Genomic DNA, 20,137 nt, shown 5'->3' with positions numbered 1-20,137 from the left:
GCAAGGAACATATTTACTCAGAAGTCATCTGAATATTATATACTTCATTTTTGGTGTTGCCAGTAAAGTAATAACAAAACTACTGAGGTGTGAGTTCTAGCTGGAACAGTCAAATTCAGCAGCAATTTACTTTTCAGAATGTGCTTTGAAACTTGTGATATGACTGGTCTTAATAATATAAGGAAGGAAACTTGCTTGAAGCAGGCATGTTTTTCCGTGTTTTGGCTGAAGAGATCTCTTACAGAATATTTTGGAAAAAGGGAACTAACATAGACACAACATAATTTGTTGTAGACAAAATTCTTGAAATTCAGTAGGAAGGCCTGAGTTTCTAGTATCAGAATTTATCTGTAGCTAAAAATAAAAGGCATGATTCACCAAGTCTTACTCTCAGCTGCTTCAGTGGGAGTCCCAGCTGTGTGGAGTCTCATCGCCAGCCTCAATTTCCTTGCATGAGACCAGTTATAAACTTCCTTGTAAGCTTTAATGTTAGAGTAATTGATCGCAGTAAATAATGTAGAATTAGTTATCAATAGTAAATATTAGACTTTTCAAGACATTTCTTGATATATTTCATCAATGAAACAAACTATTCAGAAAACCATAGGAAAACTGTACTGAAGAAAAAAGGTTGTTGTTGGTCCTGGTAAACACAGGGCATGTCAATATGGGAATAGTTTAAGATTACTTAGTAAATTTAAGCGTAACCAAAAGCAGTACTGATAAGTCACAATGCTCTCTTTTTTTTTTTTAACTCTAATTCAGAGTTATCTACACAATTTCTATGACCTTCAAAAGGATCCCCATCCCCACTTAAGAAGTGGTGGTGAAAACCCCCTTGCTGCAAAGCTCAGGGAAATGCAGTCATTCTTTGGACTAGAAGTGACTGGAAGACCTGATCTTGACACATTGGAGGTGATGAAAAAACCCAGATGTGGTGTACCTGATGTGCAGCGATATGCATTCACACCAGGGAATCCCAAATGGAAAAGAAATAATCTGACATACAGGTAACCTTTCCTTATCTGGTTCAAAAAAATCTAGCACATCAACTTTGGGGTGGGGGAGTCTGAAGGAATCATATTATTTCATATATGGACATATGGAGTGATTTAGTGATTTCTGGAAGAAAACAGATACTTTAGAAGGCAGTATCTAAAACAAAGTCTTTATTAATTTTCATTCACAAAAGATACTACATCTAAGATTTTTGATTTTTTTTCTCAAGTAATTGTATTTCAGCTAAAATGCTGAAATTTCAAATATTTCCTAAGCAATGTATTTATTATGTGTTGGGTTTTCTTTGAAGGATTTTGAATTACACCCCAAAGATGAGACGAGCTGATGTAGATGAAGCCATCAGAAAAGCTCTTAGTGTGTGGAGCAACGTGACACCATTGACATTCCAAAGGGTTGAGGACAAAGTAGCAGATATAATGATCTCTTTTGCTTATAGAGGTAACAGTGATAATGCAGCATATTAAATACCCATCTGAAGTTATGGGAGTAATTCAGGACTTTAACTAATTTTTTCCCTCTTGATTTTAGACCACCGTGACAATTCTCCTTTTGATGGTCCCAATGGACAGCTGGCTCATGCATTCCAGCCTGGTGAAGGTCTTGGTGGAGATGTGCATATGGATGAGGAAGAAGCTTGGACAAAAGATGGAAGAGGTAAGTTTTGTAGCTGAATCTGTATAGTTTTAACCTCACACGGTCTTACCTCACATGATGTTTACTATTTCATGAGCCTCCCTACAGGCAGAAAAGTGAGAAAAAGAGACAGAGCTTTTAATTTATAATTGCTTTCCCTTTGTCGTTGTTTTTTACTGCCACTTTTAGGCATGAACTTGCAGAAAATTGATTTTTAGATCATAGTGGCATTTATAATGGCATATAAATATTTACATCATAACGTTTCATAATGATTTCAAGGTCAGCACTTCAAAATACTTTTTTGTTCAGAGGAAAACTAAAATTTGGATACAGGGAAATCTGTTGGTAGACTTCTGAAGGCAAATTCTTTCTTTTTCTTAACCTAACATTTCAAAGTTTAGTGCTAACTAGGGTGTTCCAATTATCACCGAAACTGTAATCTCATTGTTTGTTTTTAAGTTCTTTTTTCTGTTGGATCACTGCCAACAATCCCTCATCATGGGCATGATCCTTGATGTGAACAATGTATGTGATAGCAGGGGAAACAACTCATGCTTAAGACAAAAGGACACTAGAGAGATGACAATGAGAACACAATTAAGGCCAGACATTCTTTACATACTCATACAGGTCTTCTGTAACAATGTTTTTGTGTTTTTATGATGATAGGATTACTTACAGTCTCTCTTGTACCTCTAGTGTATACTAGTTTCCCGTTTAGTCAGTCGTGCTGAGTATTGGAACAGATTTTATGTTTCATATGGTTTTCATCCTACAGGCTACAATTTGTTCATTGTTCTTGCCCATGAGCTTGGCCATTCACTGGGTCTGTCTCATTCAAATGATCCTGGAGCACTGATGTATCCAACTTACTCCTACACTGACCCCAGTGAATTCCGTCTTCCTCAGGATGACATTGATGGAATTCAGGCCATCTATGGTAAGAAATAATATATTTATTTAATATTTCTACTTGGGAGGCTGGTAAAATGGTAAAATGAAGGTATTTAACATTCCATCAAAACAGGAAGTTTATCAGTTTCTGAAAAATGGATAGCAAAAGGGAGAAAATTCCTGGAAGCTAACTTCAGCTGAAGTCCAGTTCTGAAAAAATCTCATTTTGAAAAGAGGAACACAACTGGTTTTATCAATATTATAATTCTGCATTTAATGCCAGACTCTTACTTTGAAATTATATCCTTTTTCCTTCTGTATAAAACATGTTTTCTGGGTCCTCAGAGAGTTTTTGAACACTCTCCTTATATTTCTCCACAATAAATTATAAATGTTCATCCTACAGGACGGTCTAATGCTGCTGTGCAGCCAACAGGACCTGTGACTCCAGAAGCTTGTGACCCAAATTTGACATTTGATGCTATTACTACTCTACGTGGAGAAATATTCTTCTTCAAGGGCAGGTAACAACAATAAGCATACACGTTGTTTTTTTTTAAATATTCAGTAGTTCAAAAAAAATCCTTGAGGGAAAACTGTCCTTTTGGAATGTAATACAAAGAGAAGAATCACTAGAAGATCCTTCTCAGATCATTAATCTGAAGAGCCCTATTTGACAAGACAAGGGAAGGTGACAGGAGCTTGTATGTTGTTTACCAACTATTCTATCCCTGTGCCTGCCACTGTGACACACTTATCTCTGAAATTGATTCAAACAAACAGCAAAGCAAGAGCACTCATGTATCTGTCAGCAGTGTGTCCATGGGTCCCACACTCATTCTCAGTACAGGAGCAGGGACAGAAGGGAAAGCACTACCAGGGAGAAGGATGTCTGAGCCTTATTGCCCTACAGAGAAGCAGAAGGTCTCATATTCAATTTGCTGAAATTTTAGCACATAATTGAGGTGCTAAAATTACTAATGTCCTTGCTCCAGATTTCTTTTACACTCAGTGGACAGGGGTATTTACATCTCCTCTCTGTTGTACTCCAGAAGCTATAATATTTATTTTGAATTTTTGATAGGAGTGGAATTATTTTATGACTTAAATTTTCTTTAAAACAGATACATGCTGCGCAAGCATCCCGAAAGGACAGAGACAGAGCTCAATTTTATCTCACTGTTCTGGCCAAGGTTACCATCAGGAATTCAAGCTGCTTATGAAAACGTTGAAACAGATGAAATTACAATTTTTAAAGGTATTTTAATCAGAAGGTCTCCACTTTTTCTGACCTTTTACTTCCTGCTTCTTATAAACTATACAGTTACAGAAGTTAAAGTGTTTTTAAGGAAATTGAACAGATAATCTTACAATTCTGAAAATAATTACCAAAGGGTCATATTGCTGTAACAGATCTCCAGAAGTCATCCTCTAGAAAACTTTCCCCTCTGTTATAGTTAATGCCCTGAAAAAAAAAGTTATGAAAAGAGCTACCCTTTTTCAGGTCTGGCTGTCTTCAGGTAACAGCACTTTGTTTTGTGCAGAAGGACTTTTACTGAACTCATTTGATAAATACAGGCATTTTAATATTACAGTTACTGATATGTTTATTAGTATTTGTTGTACTTTGGAAAAAGAAAAGAGAAAAAAAAATGTTGGAGGAAAATTGTACTGTGAGAGAAAAATTGTTCACTGAAATAACAATCAGTCCTTCTTTTTCAAGGTCTCAAATACCCTTCAAATATCTCAGATGAATTCAATATGCAATTGCTCTAGTGCATGACCTATTACCATATACATTACTTATTACCATATTGTCCTTGCATCTAAAATTACCGGAGCATTTTGATTAGACATGTGCTTTTCTTAATAGTTTAATTTGATGCACATTGCATAGTTTTCAAAACATTACATGGCTCTATAATCAAATAGCATATTACAGGAATTTACCAAATTCAATATCCCAATCCAAGGTCAGTGGTTTAACTCATCAACCTTCAGCCCTCCCCAAGTTGTTTTCCTGAAAAACACCTTATATTCATTTTTTTTTCATTCTGGGGAAAGCTCTATCCAACACACCTCATGATTCTAATGTTTTACTCATAAAAAGAAAAGCCATTTCCACTGTCTTCATTACGTAGTCCCAGTGTAAGAATTAGAAATATTTTCTAAAGTAGTAAACTGAAAGGAAAAATACTGAGATCTAGACACATTGTTTTCCAGACATCTAAAGCACAAGTAAATGCTTTTATAAATAGCAAAAGCAAATGAAACTTGCTCCTATTTTTCAGAGGATAAATATTGGGTCATCAGGGGATATGATGTTCTACCTGGCTATCCCAAACCAATCTATCGCTTTGGGCTCCCAAAGACTGTCAAAAGGGTTAATGCAGCTTACAACGATGAAGCCACAGGGAAAACATACTTCTTTGTAGCTGACAGATACTGGAGGTAAGATTTCATGTTCATTTACCAGAAGACATGGTTTCATTTCTCTGGGGACTGATGTATTGCTATATAGTTGGAGTGGATTGATGTTTAAACCAGGCATATTCCAGAAATTTAGATATGTTTCTTTGGATTTAAAAAAAAAATTTAGGAATTTCCTAGAAAATATCACCCTTTCATCAGGATTTTTTTTCCAAAACATTTTGACTCCTGTAGCAGGATTATAAGTACTTTCACCTGAATGAAAAGCTACCCAATTAAAAAAGAGTCAATTTCTAATAGATTGCTCACTTTTCCTCCACAACAGTTCTGCTTTTTTGTGCTATGCTGTGATAGCATCCACTTTTAATTCACTTTTCAAACAAAATGAATAATCAGTGCAAAGTGCCGTAAATAAATTCCTCTATGAAGTAATTATAAGTATTCTCCAATTTTAAAGTTGCTTATGTTTCTAATTGAAGCTCATGACAAATTTCAGAGAGCAATTTTTTTCAAGTCCATCAGTGACACTAATTCAACTATGGTTCAGGACTGTGCTACTGTCTTCTCCGAAATTTTATGTTCTGTTTTTATCTTGAACTGGATATCCTCGAAATAGAAATTCATTTTATGTGCAAGTCATGGCCAGGGCTCTGCTAGTCCAGAAATACAAAAATAAATTTCTGAGCTGAGTTTCCCAGGGTCCCTGGAAACATTGTGACAAACTTTACCATAGACAGAATTTTCAAATCTTAGTGAAATCTCCAAGAGAAACTTGATAAGAAGAATCAAAAGCTACTTAAGTTAATCTCTATGAGACTTCTTAGTAACAGTAGAGTTGCATGTAAGAATTTGCATTTAACTTTCAAAATAATGTCTGCTTCCTCATAAATTCTAATGACATTTCTTCTTCTAAGATACGATGAAAATAAAAAATCCATGGATCATGGGTATCCCAGGAAAATAGTCTCTGACTTTGGAAACATTGGCAGGGTTGATGCTGCTTTCCAGAAAGATGGTGAGTGAAACTTACCTTTAAGCTGTGCTTATGTGAATATTTGGGCTTCTACAAGTAGAATATTTTTTTTCAAAAAGCTGCTATAACCTTAATGAAGAGAAAATGAAAAATATCTGGTATACATGGACTGTCTATAGTCAGTTTTTTGTTTTTTTTTCAAATGAAATATAATTGGATTAAATTTTACTTCTAGGCTATGTGTATTTCTTCCATGGAACAACCCAGTTCCAGTTTGATCCTCATGCCAAACGGATTGTTCGAAAAATGAAGAGCACCAGCTGGTTTAATTGTTAATTGCAATGTTTTTCCATGTGCACATTGTATGTTTTTATCTGCTGCATTTTTCAGCATTTTATGATTCTCAGGTCAGAAAGTATTTCTGTTCAAATTCTATGGCAGTATATTCTTAATAATTATTTATTTTAAGTAAAATAAATTTATATAATTTATCACAACTTCTCCTGTTACAGTCAAGTTTCCTAATAAATTATGTTTCTCATATAGTTTTGTTCCTGATGTTGTTTTTGCCCTGATGCTCAAGATGCAAGTCTAACTTCCAAACACTAAAAAATGTATTCTGGCAGGAAATGTCTGGTTTTTTCACAAAGGCAGAGAAAAGAGGACACACTTGTCTCTGAACCCCCCACTCCTCACAAACCCTGATGAAAATCTGGTGGTTAATTAGTTGGGGCTCATTATCATCAGTGTACAGATCTACTTCCACTTTCTGTTCCTCTTTCCCCTACTTCCCCTCTTAGACTACTCTCCAGGGTGTTCATCTTTACGACTATGGGAAGAGGGCAGGGGGTTAGGGGAGAAGGAATATTCTCATATTTTGGGGTTTAGGAACTGGTTTCAAGTCCAGAAATGCACAAATTAAGATTAGAAATGACCTCTGAGATAAGAAACACGTCACTTGCTCTCAAAGGTAGCCATCATATAATGAACATATATCACCTGTTCGTCATGTAATGAACAGATAAACTTCTGCAATCAAGGCTTTTTCTACTCTCTTACTACTCCAGTACTTACTAAATCCCACGTCATTCCAGCGGTTTAGAGAATCGAGAAGTTTGCCTAAAAGATTAAAATTCTTGGCCAAGAATACCTCTGATAGAAAGAATCATAAAAAGGACCGTTTGATTTCCAGCTTAACTACATTTTCTGCAAAAACCCTCAATTAAAATGGTGTTTGAAGGGTTATTCACATTCTCTTCAGTCTTTTATAGCTCAGCTGATATCATTAGAAGCCATATGAACAGAACAAAATTTATTAGATGTTATATCTGCATAATTCAACGGGCTTCAGAGGAAGGTTGAAGGTTAGAGTAATAAAAGTTACTATATTTTGAGGAAATAATGTGTAGTGTCATAATACTTATCTGTCTGTATTAAAAGGGTATTAAATTTTATCCTTCATAAATACAGAACCGAGTTAGTAGTTCTTATTTTTATTAAATTCAGTATAGTTTATTAAATTTAAATTTAATAATTTATTTAAATTTATTAAAATCAGTCTCAATACTATTCAAAGATAAGTAACTGTATAATTGAAAATTAATTTGATCATATACTTTATAAAACCTAAGAAAATATTGCAAAATAATAAAAAAATTGCAGCAAAACAAAAGCTTTAATTAAGAAGTTAATTTATGTGAATCCAGTTCTCACATGGTGTTATAGATACCGGTTCTTTAATATCAAACCTCACCAGCAATGGTATTGAATCATATTTTCTTGTGTAAGCCAGTGCTACTGAATTACAATTAAATAAAAAAGGATTTTAAAAGTATATTAATCTAAATTTTTTGTGTTGTGTTCTGCTTTTTTTTTAGCAGAAATGATCTACAAACATAACGCAAGATTTACAAGCAAAGATAATATTTCTTACTAGAGCAATTTATATTCAAAAAATAAAAACTGGAGGCATATTTTCCCTGCACATATTAAGTAAAAGCACAGGATCTTGAGGTGATGTCAAAAGAGCTTCTCAGATTTAGAGCAGAATGCTAGTCCTCTCTAGAAGAAAATAGTGGTGAGCAGTCATGGGGCAGTGAAAAAGTTAAATGGGAGATGAGGGGTAAGGTGGTGATCATGTTTTAGAGGAAAGAGAGATAAAGGGTAATTTACAGACCATGGAATATGAAGAAGTTAAAAATAGGATGAAGTTTCTAATGCAATATTTTTAGTCCGTGCCTTTTCGCATCCTGTCCAAATTTTAGTTGCCAGATGCAGTTTTGAAATTCACTTTGTGAATTTCCCATGAACAGGAAGATGAGAGCTCTACATGAAGTGATTCCTTCATGAGAAATCTGCCCCGTGCTTGTGTGAGAGCCCATTTCCTCTGCTGTGGAGTGCAGCAATTGCTCCACACCAGCCACACCATGAGGAGGAGGGCACATCTGGTGCCAGCTGCTCTTGTCTTCCTTCAGGCACAAAGCAAGCTTTCAGGAATTAGAAAAATTAGGGTGTTTTGTCCATAAAATTGCCTGTCATTTTCTTTTTGCCTTTTAATAAGTTTACCTCTATTTGCTAATTACTGTACTACGTTAAAGTACTGTACCCCTCCCCAGGGCCTTGCTACAGGTGGTGTGTGTAATTGTTGCCCATATCATCAGTAAGACAGATTTGCCCAGCCAGGAATTCAATTCCCTAAATGTGTTTAGTACATTTGCAGTTCTGTAAGGTCTCCTAGTAACCCATGCAGGTATGGAACAGGACTCCTGTGAGCCCATCACTTCCCAAAGGCCCACAGAGACTACACAGTCCCTAGGGTCCTGTGTTGGCATGGTTGGGTCCTGCCCTCACACGCTGCAGTCTGTTAGAAGTCCATCAAGAGTCAAAGGCAGTACATGGACCATTTGCCTTTGCCTTCACGTATTTCACCCAGGCTGAGTGAAAATTCAATTTCATTGGCTCTGTGGAAGGATTGAGCCTGAGGAGCAGTGGCCATTAAGGTGCCTGAAGGTTTCCGGCTGGTTTCCAACTACCAGTCTACAAGCCACAGGTCCCCTCTAGGTTCTGGATCGCAGCCACCAGTGTGGCTTTCTTTTTAGAGATCTGTCTTACATTTTTAAATTGATATATTTGTTTGTCTCAAACATTTCAAAGCTAGAGGTGCTACAGTCGGATTACGTTCATGCATATGTCACAAAAGACAAATGCTGTTCAGGGCTTTTGCACCAAACATATTTTCCCATGGCACTAGAATACATTTTTGGAAAACATGTTTCAGTTGACATGAATTTAATTTTATAGGAAAATCAAGAACTATGGGCAGATTTGATATGAACTGGGAAAAGTGTTTTTCTTGCTTCCCACTGTGGCTGGCTATCAGATCCCCAGAGCTGTCTGCCATGTAGCAGTGAAGGATAGAGACAATAAGAGCAGCTAGGTTAAGATCAGCTCATCTAACTTTATGCATTTATTAATTAAGCTTTCTTCTACAGAAAACAGAGAAATACTTATCTCTGGAGAGTGATTCAACCAACTAACTTAAAATAGGGTCATTTATGGTGGCTTCATTCAATCTAGAGAAGTTGAAATCTCTAATTTAGACTATATTTTTAGTTTCAGCTAACATTTGTGTTTGCTCAGAAGACATTTGAGTGACAAATGATGGAGATACACATCACAGAAAACACTACCAGGGTTTTGCAACATGGCAATCTACACAACTCAGCAGCCAGTTCCCACTGCCCAAGGCAGAGAGACCGGAAAATGTTCACAAGTGATGTTTCACAAGCACGTCTGTAGCTGGCCTTGGGGTCTGGGAAAAGAAGAAGCTGTATAAAGTAGCTTCTGCTTACGGTTTCCTAATGCTTATCTTTGACATTTATTAGAGTTGGTAGATATTGAACTACCCCATGACTTCTTTTCTCCTCTTAGAAGGCAGCAGCAATGTGACCCCTGTTTTAACTGAGAAAGCTGACTGTCTATCACATCAGTAGTACTGACAATGTTACACAGAGCATCCAAGGAACCAGAAATAGTGCTGCAGCATGGTCATGACCTTAACACTATAACAGCAGGGACTCAACATTCCTAATTGTTCACAACATGGGTGTCTGTTATGTAGCTGTCTAAATCTGCATTATATCAACAAAAAATCTGATCAATATGGTAAAATAAAGACAGAACTGAATGGGGCCCATACAATGCAATTATAATAATCAAGAGAAGAGTTTGTTGTTTTGGTTTTTTTTAAGTATCTGAGAAACGCCTTTAACAACAAGTCTAACAATGAGGATATCGGGATGAAAAAATTCACCATTAATGCCTCCAGCTGGAGAAAATTTGGCTGGAAGGGACAGCAAAAAAGCCAAAAACCAGAAGCATGGGTTTCCTGAAAAAGCCACGGTCCAACGTGAAGGCATTTCTTTCAACAGTTTTGTAAAAGCTGAGTATGTGCTGTGAGAGCTCCTCGGGGGTGCTAAACACCTTCATCTCCCTTTGCTGCCAGTGGAAGAGGAAGGTGCTTGGCTGGAACTGGGTGAAATCCCATAATTTCACAGCTTGTGTGACTCTTGAAACTTCCCTTATTCTGAATTACTTAAGACAGGAAATAATCATATGCCCTGTGGCTAATGTGGTTAAACTGAAAAAAACCCTTTAGTGATGAAATGGCAGAAAGATGATAGATAGATAGATAGATAGATAGATAGATAGATAGATAGATAGACAGAGAAATATAAGAGTATTCACATTCGTTAGGCTCAATTTATAAGGCTCATTTATGCATATTTTGGACTCCACCAGAATAATTTAAAAGAAACACACTGTTTTAAAAAATTGCCAGAAAGAGGTGGGTAAGGAATTGGCATTTTCCATCATAAATCAATTTGAAAAGAAAATATTCTGCTTACAGTCATTTCTCCCAAAGTCTGTTCTGTTTACTTTTTTATGGGATTCATACCTCATGCACAATTCCCATTTTCTAGGTGGAGAATGTAGAGTACCCTGACATTTGGTGGTCCCAATTCACACAGGTGTGTTGGGACAACTTAAAAGGTTTTGCATTTGCCCACCACTTAATCTGGCATTAAATTGCTCAGGTTTGTCAAAGTCAGTGTAAAATAACTGAAATTGAGTGCCAGTTTTGAAAGGGTTGCCAATCTGCTTAGACAGATTCAAATCCCAACTGACTTCAGATGACTGTGAAGTCGGATGGGCTCAATTAAGTTTTATTGTGTTAGTCTGCACAGTGTTATAACTTGTGTGGGGGGAATCAGAGCATGATGAGCTCTGAGTCAGTCTACAGCTGACTCTCCAGAGCACCCCATAACCATACAAACTGGGACACGAGAAAGGAGGCGCATGGAGCAGAAAGCAGACAGCTCTCCTGCCAGGACAGGGATGAGAGTAAAAATGAAGGCTCTTTCACTTTGGCTTGTGATATGCACAGCTGTTTCTAGCGCTCTTCCCTTCCACCCAGAGAAAGACAATGAAGAAGATGCAAAGCTTGTGCAGGTAACTGCGTTGTCCATATCTGGGATCTAATGAGCCCTCTATTTTTAGACTTGCTGCATTTCTGAGACAATGCTATTGCAAAGAGCTCTGCTGCTCGGACTTTATATTAAAGTAGGATAAATCTGTACAAACTGGAAATGTCAAGTTAATAAGAGTCAGGAAAATGTTGTCTGTTTCTGTTTAGCTATGATCGTCATGAAAACATCTGTTGTGCTCCAAAATCACAGGAAAGTTTTGCCAGCAACCTACACAAATAATATCAGTCTGAAGGTATTTATTTGTTCAAGAAACAGATCAAAATGGGAAACATGTCACTTTTTTTTCACTAGAACTACTTGAATAAATTCTATGCTGTTGAGCCAGATCCAAATCAACTTGGATGGAAAATAAATGCTGAATCTGCAGCTGAAAAACTCCAGAAAATGCAACAATTTTTTGGTTTGAAAGTGACGGGAAAACTGGATAATGAGACATTGGAAATGATGAAGAAACCCAGGTGTGGGGTTGCTGATGTGGGTCTCTATGGCTTCACCCTGCCTGGATGGAAAAAAACCAAACTGACATACAGGTAGTATAATTACTTTTTGAGTTTAAATTTTAGATTTGTGGGTATCCAAATTTGTTATACTTAAATATAACTTCTATTGCAATTGTTTCCTGTTGGGAATACAAAAAAGTTTCTCTCTCCTCAGCTGTTAGCCAGGCATGCTTCTGAGAAGAATTTCTGAAAATCAAGCTGGGTATTTTACATTTACTGGTTCAACCATAGTATTTTGCCTGTCATGTATCACTCCTGACAAATATTCTGTAAGCCAAACAGAAACATCAATTGCACCCTGGACAAAATTTATATCTTTATATCTTTAAAATTTGCTGAGACAACAGTGGAGTAGTCACAGAAATCTGAGGAGACAACTCTCCTCATGCTCAAGGGGCAACCTCCTGGCTAAGGCCCATTTTAAGAAAAAATCAATAATGTGTACACAACTATTATGAAAAAGCCATGTTGGACAGTTATCACATACTCAAACACACTCTGTATTTACATATCAAACTTGCTCAGCCCAAGATGAATCTTGGGAACTATTTGTTTACAGGTTACATTGTTTCTTTATTTTATGTTCATCTTCTTAACCATGTTAGGGATTTTCCTTTTTCTGCAAATACTAAATATTATGCTTGAATTCTCATAACTGTAGAATTGTGAACTACACACCAGATATGAGCAAGGAGGATGTGGATAAAGCAGTTGAAAAGGCATTTAAAGTGTGGAGTGCTGTCACCCCCCTGATTTTCACTCGCATTCATAGGGGAATAGCAGATATGATGATTGCTTTTGGGACCAAAGGTAAAATGAATACTGCACTCAATGTTAAAATTAATTAATATATTTTTCAATAGTCATTATCTAAGGTTAGTGTTGTATCAACTTCATGTTATTTAGTTCATGGACATTGCCCTCGCTATTTTGATGGCCCCCTTGGAGTTCTGGCTCACGCCTTTCCACCTGGCAATGGTTTAGGTGGTGATGTGCACTTTGACGAGGATGAAGACTGGACCACAGGCTCAGCTGGTAGGTTCAAAAATGGTTTATAAAGTGCTATGCAGATGAATAAATTTCATTCTGATTTTATTTAAGTGAAGGAAGAGACTGAGATGAAACGCTGTACTAACTATAAGAGCAGTTTGAGGATATTTGTTGAAAGCGAAGGGAGCCAAACCATCTTGTTGTTGATCAGCATCGACTCCGATTTCTTGATCAAATCAGTCACCCTTTATAATAGTGTTAATTAACTTCATGCATATTGCAAAATTCAAGCTCACGATAGGTTACAGAGAAAACTCTAACCCCTCCTTTTGTTTTACAATACCTGTGGTTTGTTTATTGAAAACAGGACCAGCGTTCTCACTGTGATATGAAAAGTTCTCAAAACCTTCATATCTGTTCCCAGAGCAGCTATCTGTTTCCAGAGAGCCTAAGGACAGAATGTTTTGCCTGTTATGGGAAGACTGTCTGAGAATCCTGCTGTTTATAGAAAAGGTGTCTGAGAACGTAGTTATTTACAAAATCAAGCCTGGGAACTGCTGCTTTACAGCTGCCTTTTACTTTGCCATCAGCTGTATACCTTCATGGCCTCTTTCTTTAATCCATGCTTGAACCAGGCTCTCCACAGATATTGCAGGCTGTTCACTAACAGGGATACTCACAGTGACACAGACATAAACATCTTGATCTACTCTAGTCCTTAATTAGTCCCTAATTAGTCCTGTTGGTAAAAATACCAACAGGACAATCCTTTTCAGGTAGCAATGCCACAGACACAGCACTGTTACCTGGGGACTGGTGGTGGCCCAGAATTTCACAAGCCTTGATAAAAGCTTTCTCTTTTCCCCTCTGGTGCACACCAGGCCTGGCACTACCATAGCCTGTGCTTTGCAGGAGTCCTCAGAGGACATCCCCACTACCTAAAAATCAATGCATCCACCAGGGATAATGAAGAGCTGACTAAAAATTCCAGGGTAGGTTCAACAATAGGCAGCAGAGAGGGGAACACTGAGCGCTCAGGCTCAATCTGTCTGGGGATGTCTGCTGTGCTCAGCCTCCAGGCTGGCTGTACAGCACCTACTGCCTCTGGCACATTACCCTCTGCTACTTTAGACCCTTTTCTCATCCACTTTTTGGGGTGGAAAGCTGCAACAAGAGAACTGAGGTCAGGAAGAGCAAGGCACTAATGAACAAAGTGCTGTAAAACCACAAAACAAGGAGGAGACTGTGGGTTTATTAAGGTGGGAAAAAAAAGAGAGGGATGAGTGCTGGACACGTCACATGATTAAATGTGATGTTCTCCCCACACTGGGACTGAATGGGTCAACCACATGTTTTCTGCTGTTCCTCAGCAGCCCAGCTCCAGCAGCCAGACATTGCAGAACTTGGAGCACTCAGAAGACTCGTGAGAGGGGAGGACTGACTGGAAATATGTGTGGAAAAAATGAGGTTTTATTTTGTTTGGGTTCTTGAGAAATGAATATCTTGGCTTCAGCCAGCCTTTCTTGGGCAATCCATGACCAGTCCTCTCCTCTGCCACAGACTTGTGCTCTTCATTAAATCTGTTGACATTTCTGGATCTTGGTCTGCAGGACAGATGATGATCATTCTTCCCTAATTCAGAAAGGCATCTTACTTGGAGGGACGCATGTTGAAGGAAATTTCATTTTTATTTCTTTATTTGGTTAACATATTTGACTGGGAATAAGCATGCAGAAGCATAATATCTTAAAATTTTATTTTGTTTCATAAATCTCTTAAGAAACCATATGCTTTAAAGTCCCAATGGTAAAAAGGTAAAGCATTCTGCTACTATTTTATTTTCCCTTGTCTATTCATGATCTCGCCTTTCCTTCTCAGGTTTGTAGGAAGGAGAGTGACACACAGAGTGACACTTTGATACCTGCGGTGAGCACAGAGTGTGTCCTCGCGCCTTGCCCTGGAGAGCTGTTAGTTTGATCTGACTCACTATCCAATCTGTTCTACCTCAGCCAGGAAACCCTGCCAGGACATTCCAAAGAGCTGCACCCACACTCACCCCCAGATATCTGCTCATGACACACACACACTTTCAGTAGCTAACAGAAAGCAAGAGGGTCAGAAGCCTCCCCCTTCTACTGAGGGAAGACCACAATCTTGTCTTATGCAAAAAATATGTTCACCTAGATGCATTCCTAGTGAAGGTCAATATACTGTATGAAAACTGTGTCTGAGCAATAGCCTGATGCTGTGATCATATCAGCCATTCACAGAGTAAAATTTGACTGATCTCTTCTCTCTATCCATTTCATAAGGGTTCAACTTGTTCCTTGTTGCTGCTCATGAGTTTGGCCATGCCCTGGGTCTCTCCCATTCTAATGATCAGAGAGCTCTCATGTTCCCCAATTATGCCTACGTCAGCCCCAGTGAATTTCCCCTCTCTCCAGATGATATAAGTGGCATTCAATCAATTTATGGTGAGTAAAATCCATGGCTTTAAAAAAAAAGGTAAGCAGAGGAGAAATAATCTCTTTCACAATGTTTCACCACAAACTTAATCATATTCACATAATATTTTAAAAAAGCAAGGTGTGGAAACCTTAATATTTCTACAATTAGGTGTAATCTTTCCAAAAATTCTCCCTCAGGATCCCTACCAAATGCCCCAGATAAAAGGCCAACCACCCCTACCTCGGCTGAAATCTGTGGCTCCCAGATATCTTTTGATGCTGTAACTACACTCCGACAAGAAATCATTTTTCTAAAGGGCAGGTAAATACTGATGTGACATTTGTCTGCATGGGGTTTAATTTTTCTTGATTTATACAAAGACTGAATACTTTTGTGGTTCACATGTTTACAGCGTTTACAATGAGAAAAAAGTATTTCAATTCATGGAAATGAAAGTTTTAGCAGATATTAGTTGTATTAATATTTTACAGGAGCCCCTGAAAAAAATGGCTTCATGTTTTTCCAGAAAAAAACTCAATCCCAATGAGACCTTATTCCCAAATGCACACATAGATGGTTACACTCAGTTGTGACTTAATTTTACTAATCTAAGTAACTAACAAACTAGGAAATAAGTACATTTGACCATACAGTTGAACCAATCTCTCCTTCAATCCCCTCTGCAAGCCCAAAATCATCTGGGGAATTCATCTGCTGAAGAGGTTACAGTAAGTTCTACCTGGGCTCCTATAAACCTCTCACTATACAGTACAGGGACAACTTGAAACATTCAACTGCTTATAACTGATCATTTATCAATCAGTATCAATGAAATGTCAGCATGAAGATAGAATAAAAAAAAACAGACACTTCCCAGTCCGGGGACTTATTTCCTTTCTGACACATCAAGCCAGGTAGCTCCACTGACAAGAAAGAGCTTGTAAGTCACAATGTTGCTCACATTCTTTTGCACACACAGAAGTTTCTGTGGTTTGTTATGTACTGCAAACCTGTTTCATATTTAAATCAGGCACTTATGGCGGGTATATCCTGATAACTCAGAGGCTGAACGTGAATTAATTTCTGCCTTCTGGCCAAATCTGCCTCCTGGTATTGAAGCTGCATACGAGAACACAAAAGATCAGATCCTGCTTTTCAAAGGTGAAGTATGAGATTTTCTCTAATTTTTTTTCGTAATTTAATGATGTGGGCAGAAGGGATGTCTGCATAAAATACATTTTTCAAATAGGTAAAAATAAAAACTCATAATATTTCATCTATTTTCCTACAACCTACAATTAGGAATGCATTTTGTAATTTACTGTCTGAAAATGTCTGGCAAAACTAAATATTTTAATTTGTCTTATCAGGCAACAAATTCTGGGTTATCAGCGGATATCAGGTGTTGCTTGGTTATCCAAAGAATATCAACACACTGGGCTTCCCTAAAGGTGTCAAGAGAGTTGATGCAGCTGTTTATAATAAAAATACAGGGAAGACAGACTTTTTCATAGGTGACAAGTACTGGAGGTAAGAAGAATTGACAAATGTTTTCCTATTAATAACTCCAATATAATCTGAATAAAAATTAAAGTGAACCTGTGATAAAAGAGAAAGCAGACCTTTCAGGTAACTGTAGGTTCCCTCCAAATCCTATTCCCAAACTGGCATGAGTGAGTCTTGATACCCAAAGAGCAGGCAGGGGAAGAAAGAAGTCAGCTTTGGGAAGCTGAAAGATTCCTTCTGTGTGCAAGCACAGTGGTTGCAAAGGTCCTCAGACAGCCAGAGGACAGAGCCAGGGCAAGCATGGTCCACACAGACTTTATTGTGACTAACTGTGGGGTTCCTCAGTGATACATACAGTGTCATCCGGATTTTGAGATTCCTGTGGTTTCCTGTTTTTTGGTTTTGATTAATTTGGGTAGAGTGTTTACAATATCTTGCATTGTTCTTTTACTGCATTGGTCACAAGACAACAGCATGGAAGTAAACCACAACACGCATTTCTTACCTAGTAACTCATTCTCTTAGCCTCAGATGCCTGTGAAAAATATTTCTTGTATCCAAGGAGAAGTGAAACAAAGGCTTTGTTTGCTTGGTTTGTTTTGGGTTTTTTTCCCCTGAGAGGGTTCCTCAAATCTGGAAGAACAGTTCAAGTTCTCCTTTCAAGTTCCCTGAATTTAGTCCTATCTCATAAAAATTGTCCTGGCTCACATGGGAAGAACTTGATGTATTAGAAATAAGCCAGATTCCTTCCCACCATCTAAGTTTGTCAGCTAGTAGAGTACTATGTACAATATCTTATCAAAGTCTGAGAGGAAGAGTCAAAATTCATGCTATAAGTATGTACTATGGCAAGAATGAATCTGTCCAGTTTCCATGCACTGTCACACTGTTATCATCAGAGGAGGGACATCTCATCCCTGGAGTCAAAAACGTGAGTCTTCCTCCCATTTTTCTCACTTAAGATGCTTCTTTGGAAGTGCTTACCTTTATCAGCAAACAAGAAACAACCTCCTGGAAAACGCAGTGGCCAGCATCCTGCAGCCATGTGTGGAAGTAAATAACACAACTTTCTCTTGCAACCCCAGTGAAACCAACTAAATTGAAGATGGGTGGGCATATTTTAAAAGCTGCTAAATTCTGTGCAGAATTGAAGTCTAAACTCTGGAAAATTGCATGTCTCCCTTCATATGATTTAGGTTTGATGAAAGCAGCCAGTCCATGGAGAAGGGTTATCCTAGACTGACAGTCGATGAATTTCCAGGAATTGGTCAGAGAGTTGATGCTGTTTTCCAACAGAAAGGTAAATGAAATAAGCCTTTATGTAAAATCAGTTTCGTTCTAAAGATCATAAGTTCTGAAACTATGATGAATGTCATTATTGCTGAGTCCTGCAAAAGACAGAAATGAAGAGATGCTCTCCTGTGTGTATGAAGGGGATTTGTCAGAATGAAGCTATTTCTTGTATCCATAACATAATGCTTTTCTTTTTCATTTCCAGGATTATTCTACTTCTTTCATGGACTGAAACAGTGGGAGTTTGACCCTGTTGCTAAAAAAGTTATCAGGGAAATGAAGAGTAATAGCTGGTTTCACTGTTAGCATCATTAAACTTTCTTACATTCAGTGAAAGACAGTAACTACCATTCCAGAGATCTCAGAAATTGTTTGTATGTACACTGCTCTACGGAATAGGCAACAGGACTAGTTTTCAAAAATACTTTTCATGTATTTTAATAAATTAACACGTCAGCTTAAATTTTATTTTCAAATACTAGAACAATATTGCATTTTTCCCATAAGTGAAAATGATACAAAATAATTTACTACTTTATTCTCCAGATGGTTTGGGGGATTTTTTTTAATAGTATGGCAATAAAGAGTTTTAGGTTGATGGCACCTATTTTCTGCTTCATCTGTTGAAGGCATTCTACATTTCTGAGGTGTGAAAGCTGCAGGTTGATATTCTATTATCCCTCCAGCATACAATGTTTGTACTTTACCTCTTTTCTCTCCAAAGAGCAAGCTTCTCTTCTCTCCATCTGCAAGATACAAGCTTTCATTAGCCACTTGCTTTTCTGCACTGTGCAGAAGATGCATTTTCCTGCCTCTTGTCCTGCTCTTCTTTGGCTGTTGTAGCCTTGTCCCTTTCATATCACAACAGTACTTTGACACCAAATCACTCTGAAGTGCCAATGTCTGAATAAATTATTTCACCTGATAATCACCCTGATCAGTCTTTATAGCATAAAATTACCATTTCATCAGTGTCCACTTTGTCTGAAGCTATGAATTACATCCTTCACACATCAGCCCTGTCCTGTTCAAGAATAGATTCAACCACCATGTCATGGAGCACCTTTGCTCTGCTGATACAAATCATGTGCTTTTCATACATCTGACGTTTATTGCCAGATGCAAACTCCAGATGCATCAAAATTTGTGGCCATGCAAACTCCTCACAAAATGAGACAAAATTTATAGAGTCACAGTCATATCCTCTACAGGTATTTCTTTTACATTTAGTTCTGGAAACAGGCCCAGAACGCACTACCAAGTTGTTGGCCATACTGAGTGCATGGCTGGGAATATCTGAGAACCTGGTCTCAGTATTGGTTTGTCCTGCTGTTCTCCAGTTCTCACATATTTGTCTGTTTTACACACCTCTCCCATGATTTAGTAAGATGTTTCTTTTTGCTGTGTGTATTTTTATAACAATGCAGTGACCCCAGCATGAACCTTGCCCACCTGACTTGCTGTAGACAGCAGCAGTACCACCGTGCTGCTGCTATTGCTGTGAGAAACCCACTGGCTTTGATCCCACCAGGAAATCAAAGTAAAGGATTGAATCTGATGTTTCACTAATCTGCAAGTCTAATCATGGGGAGCACCATCACCATTTTCATCCCTAAGAAAATGTAAGCCTAAAGTGGGGTGGTATGGTAGACATTTGAGGGAGATAGTCATCTGACTGCTTTAGCTTCCTGTCTAGATATATGAAAAGGAAGAACTTTTCCACAACATTACTCATCTCACTCAAAGAGTATGCTGGGGCAAACCAGTGTCTTCAGCCTCCATAGAAAACATCTCTTTGCAGGAGAAGGCTACCCAACTAGCCTAGAGTAGCTGCCTTTCAGACAGATAAGGCTGGGTGGAATTAATAGCATCTTTGATGCCTATCTCTCAGTTTTTTA

At 37.8% G+C, this 20,137-nt stretch overlaps 2 protein-coding genes across 2 annotated transcripts; both read left to right on the top strand.

The window, feature by feature from the left end:
• The first annotated feature begins 782 nt into the window (after positions 1–782).
• LOC131569731 (interstitial collagenase-like) lies at positions 783–6,289 on the top strand. The gene is made up of 9 exons (XM_058821997.1): positions 783–1,010; positions 1,310–1,458; positions 1,549–1,674; positions 2,435–2,596; positions 2,957–3,074; positions 3,675–3,808; positions 4,842–5,001; positions 5,895–5,995; positions 6,189–6,289. Exons 1-9 carry the CDS (start codon positions 859–861, stop codon positions 6,287–6,289), a joined length of 1,203 nt encoding a protein of 400 aa, XP_058677980.1. The 5' UTR covers positions 783–858.
• Positions 6,290–11,304: 5,015 nt separating this feature from the next.
• Positions 11,305–18,715, top strand: LOC131569787 (matrix metalloproteinase-27-like). The gene is made up of 10 exons (XM_058822072.1): positions 11,305–11,464; positions 11,794–12,032; positions 12,664–12,812; positions 12,909–13,037; positions 15,305–15,466; positions 15,638–15,761; positions 16,471–16,601; positions 16,811–16,970; positions 18,143–18,246; positions 18,445–18,715. The coding sequence occupies exons 1-10, from the start codon at positions 11,312–11,314 to the stop codon at positions 18,543–18,545; spliced, it is 1,452 nt and encodes a 483-aa protein (XP_058678055.1). The 5' UTR covers positions 11,305–11,311; the 3' UTR covers positions 18,546–18,715.
• The last annotated feature ends 1,422 nt before the right edge of the window (positions 18,716–20,137 follow it).

The sequence above is a fragment of the Ammospiza caudacuta genome, chromosome 2 (assembly GCF_027887145.1).
Source record: "Ammospiza caudacuta isolate bAmmCau1 chromosome 2, bAmmCau1.pri, whole genome shotgun sequence".
Classification (NCBI taxonomy): Eukaryota; Metazoa; Chordata; class Aves; order Passeriformes; family Passerellidae; genus Ammospiza; species Ammospiza caudacuta.
This window is presented reverse-complemented; position numbering and strand designations above follow the sequence as displayed.

Bases quoted from the DNA above. Each gene is read 5' to 3' on its own strand.
- LOC131569731 (XM_058821997.1), top strand. From the start codon at position 859: ATGCAGTCATTCTTTGGACTAGAAGTGACTGGAAGACCTGATCTTGAC. The intron at 1,675-2,434 runs GTAAGTTTTGTA...TTCATCCTACAG, and splicing joins TTGGACAAAAGATGGAAGAG to GCTACAATTTGTTCATTGTT. The intron at 5,996-6,188 runs GTGAGTGAAACT...TTTTACTTCTAG, and splicing joins TGCTGCTTTCCAGAAAGATG to GCTATGTGTATTTCTTCCAT.
- LOC131569787 (XM_058822072.1), top strand. From the start codon at position 11,312: ATGGAGCAGAAAGCAGACAGCTCTCCTGCCAGGACAGGGATGAGAGTA. The intron at 11,465-11,793 runs GTAACTGCGTTG...TTTTTTCACTAG, and splicing joins AAGATGCAAAGCTTGTGCAG to AACTACTTGAATAAATTCTA. The intron at 15,762-16,470 runs GTAAATACTGAT...TATTTAAATCAG, and splicing joins ATCATTTTTCTAAAGGGCAG to GCACTTATGGCGGGTATATC.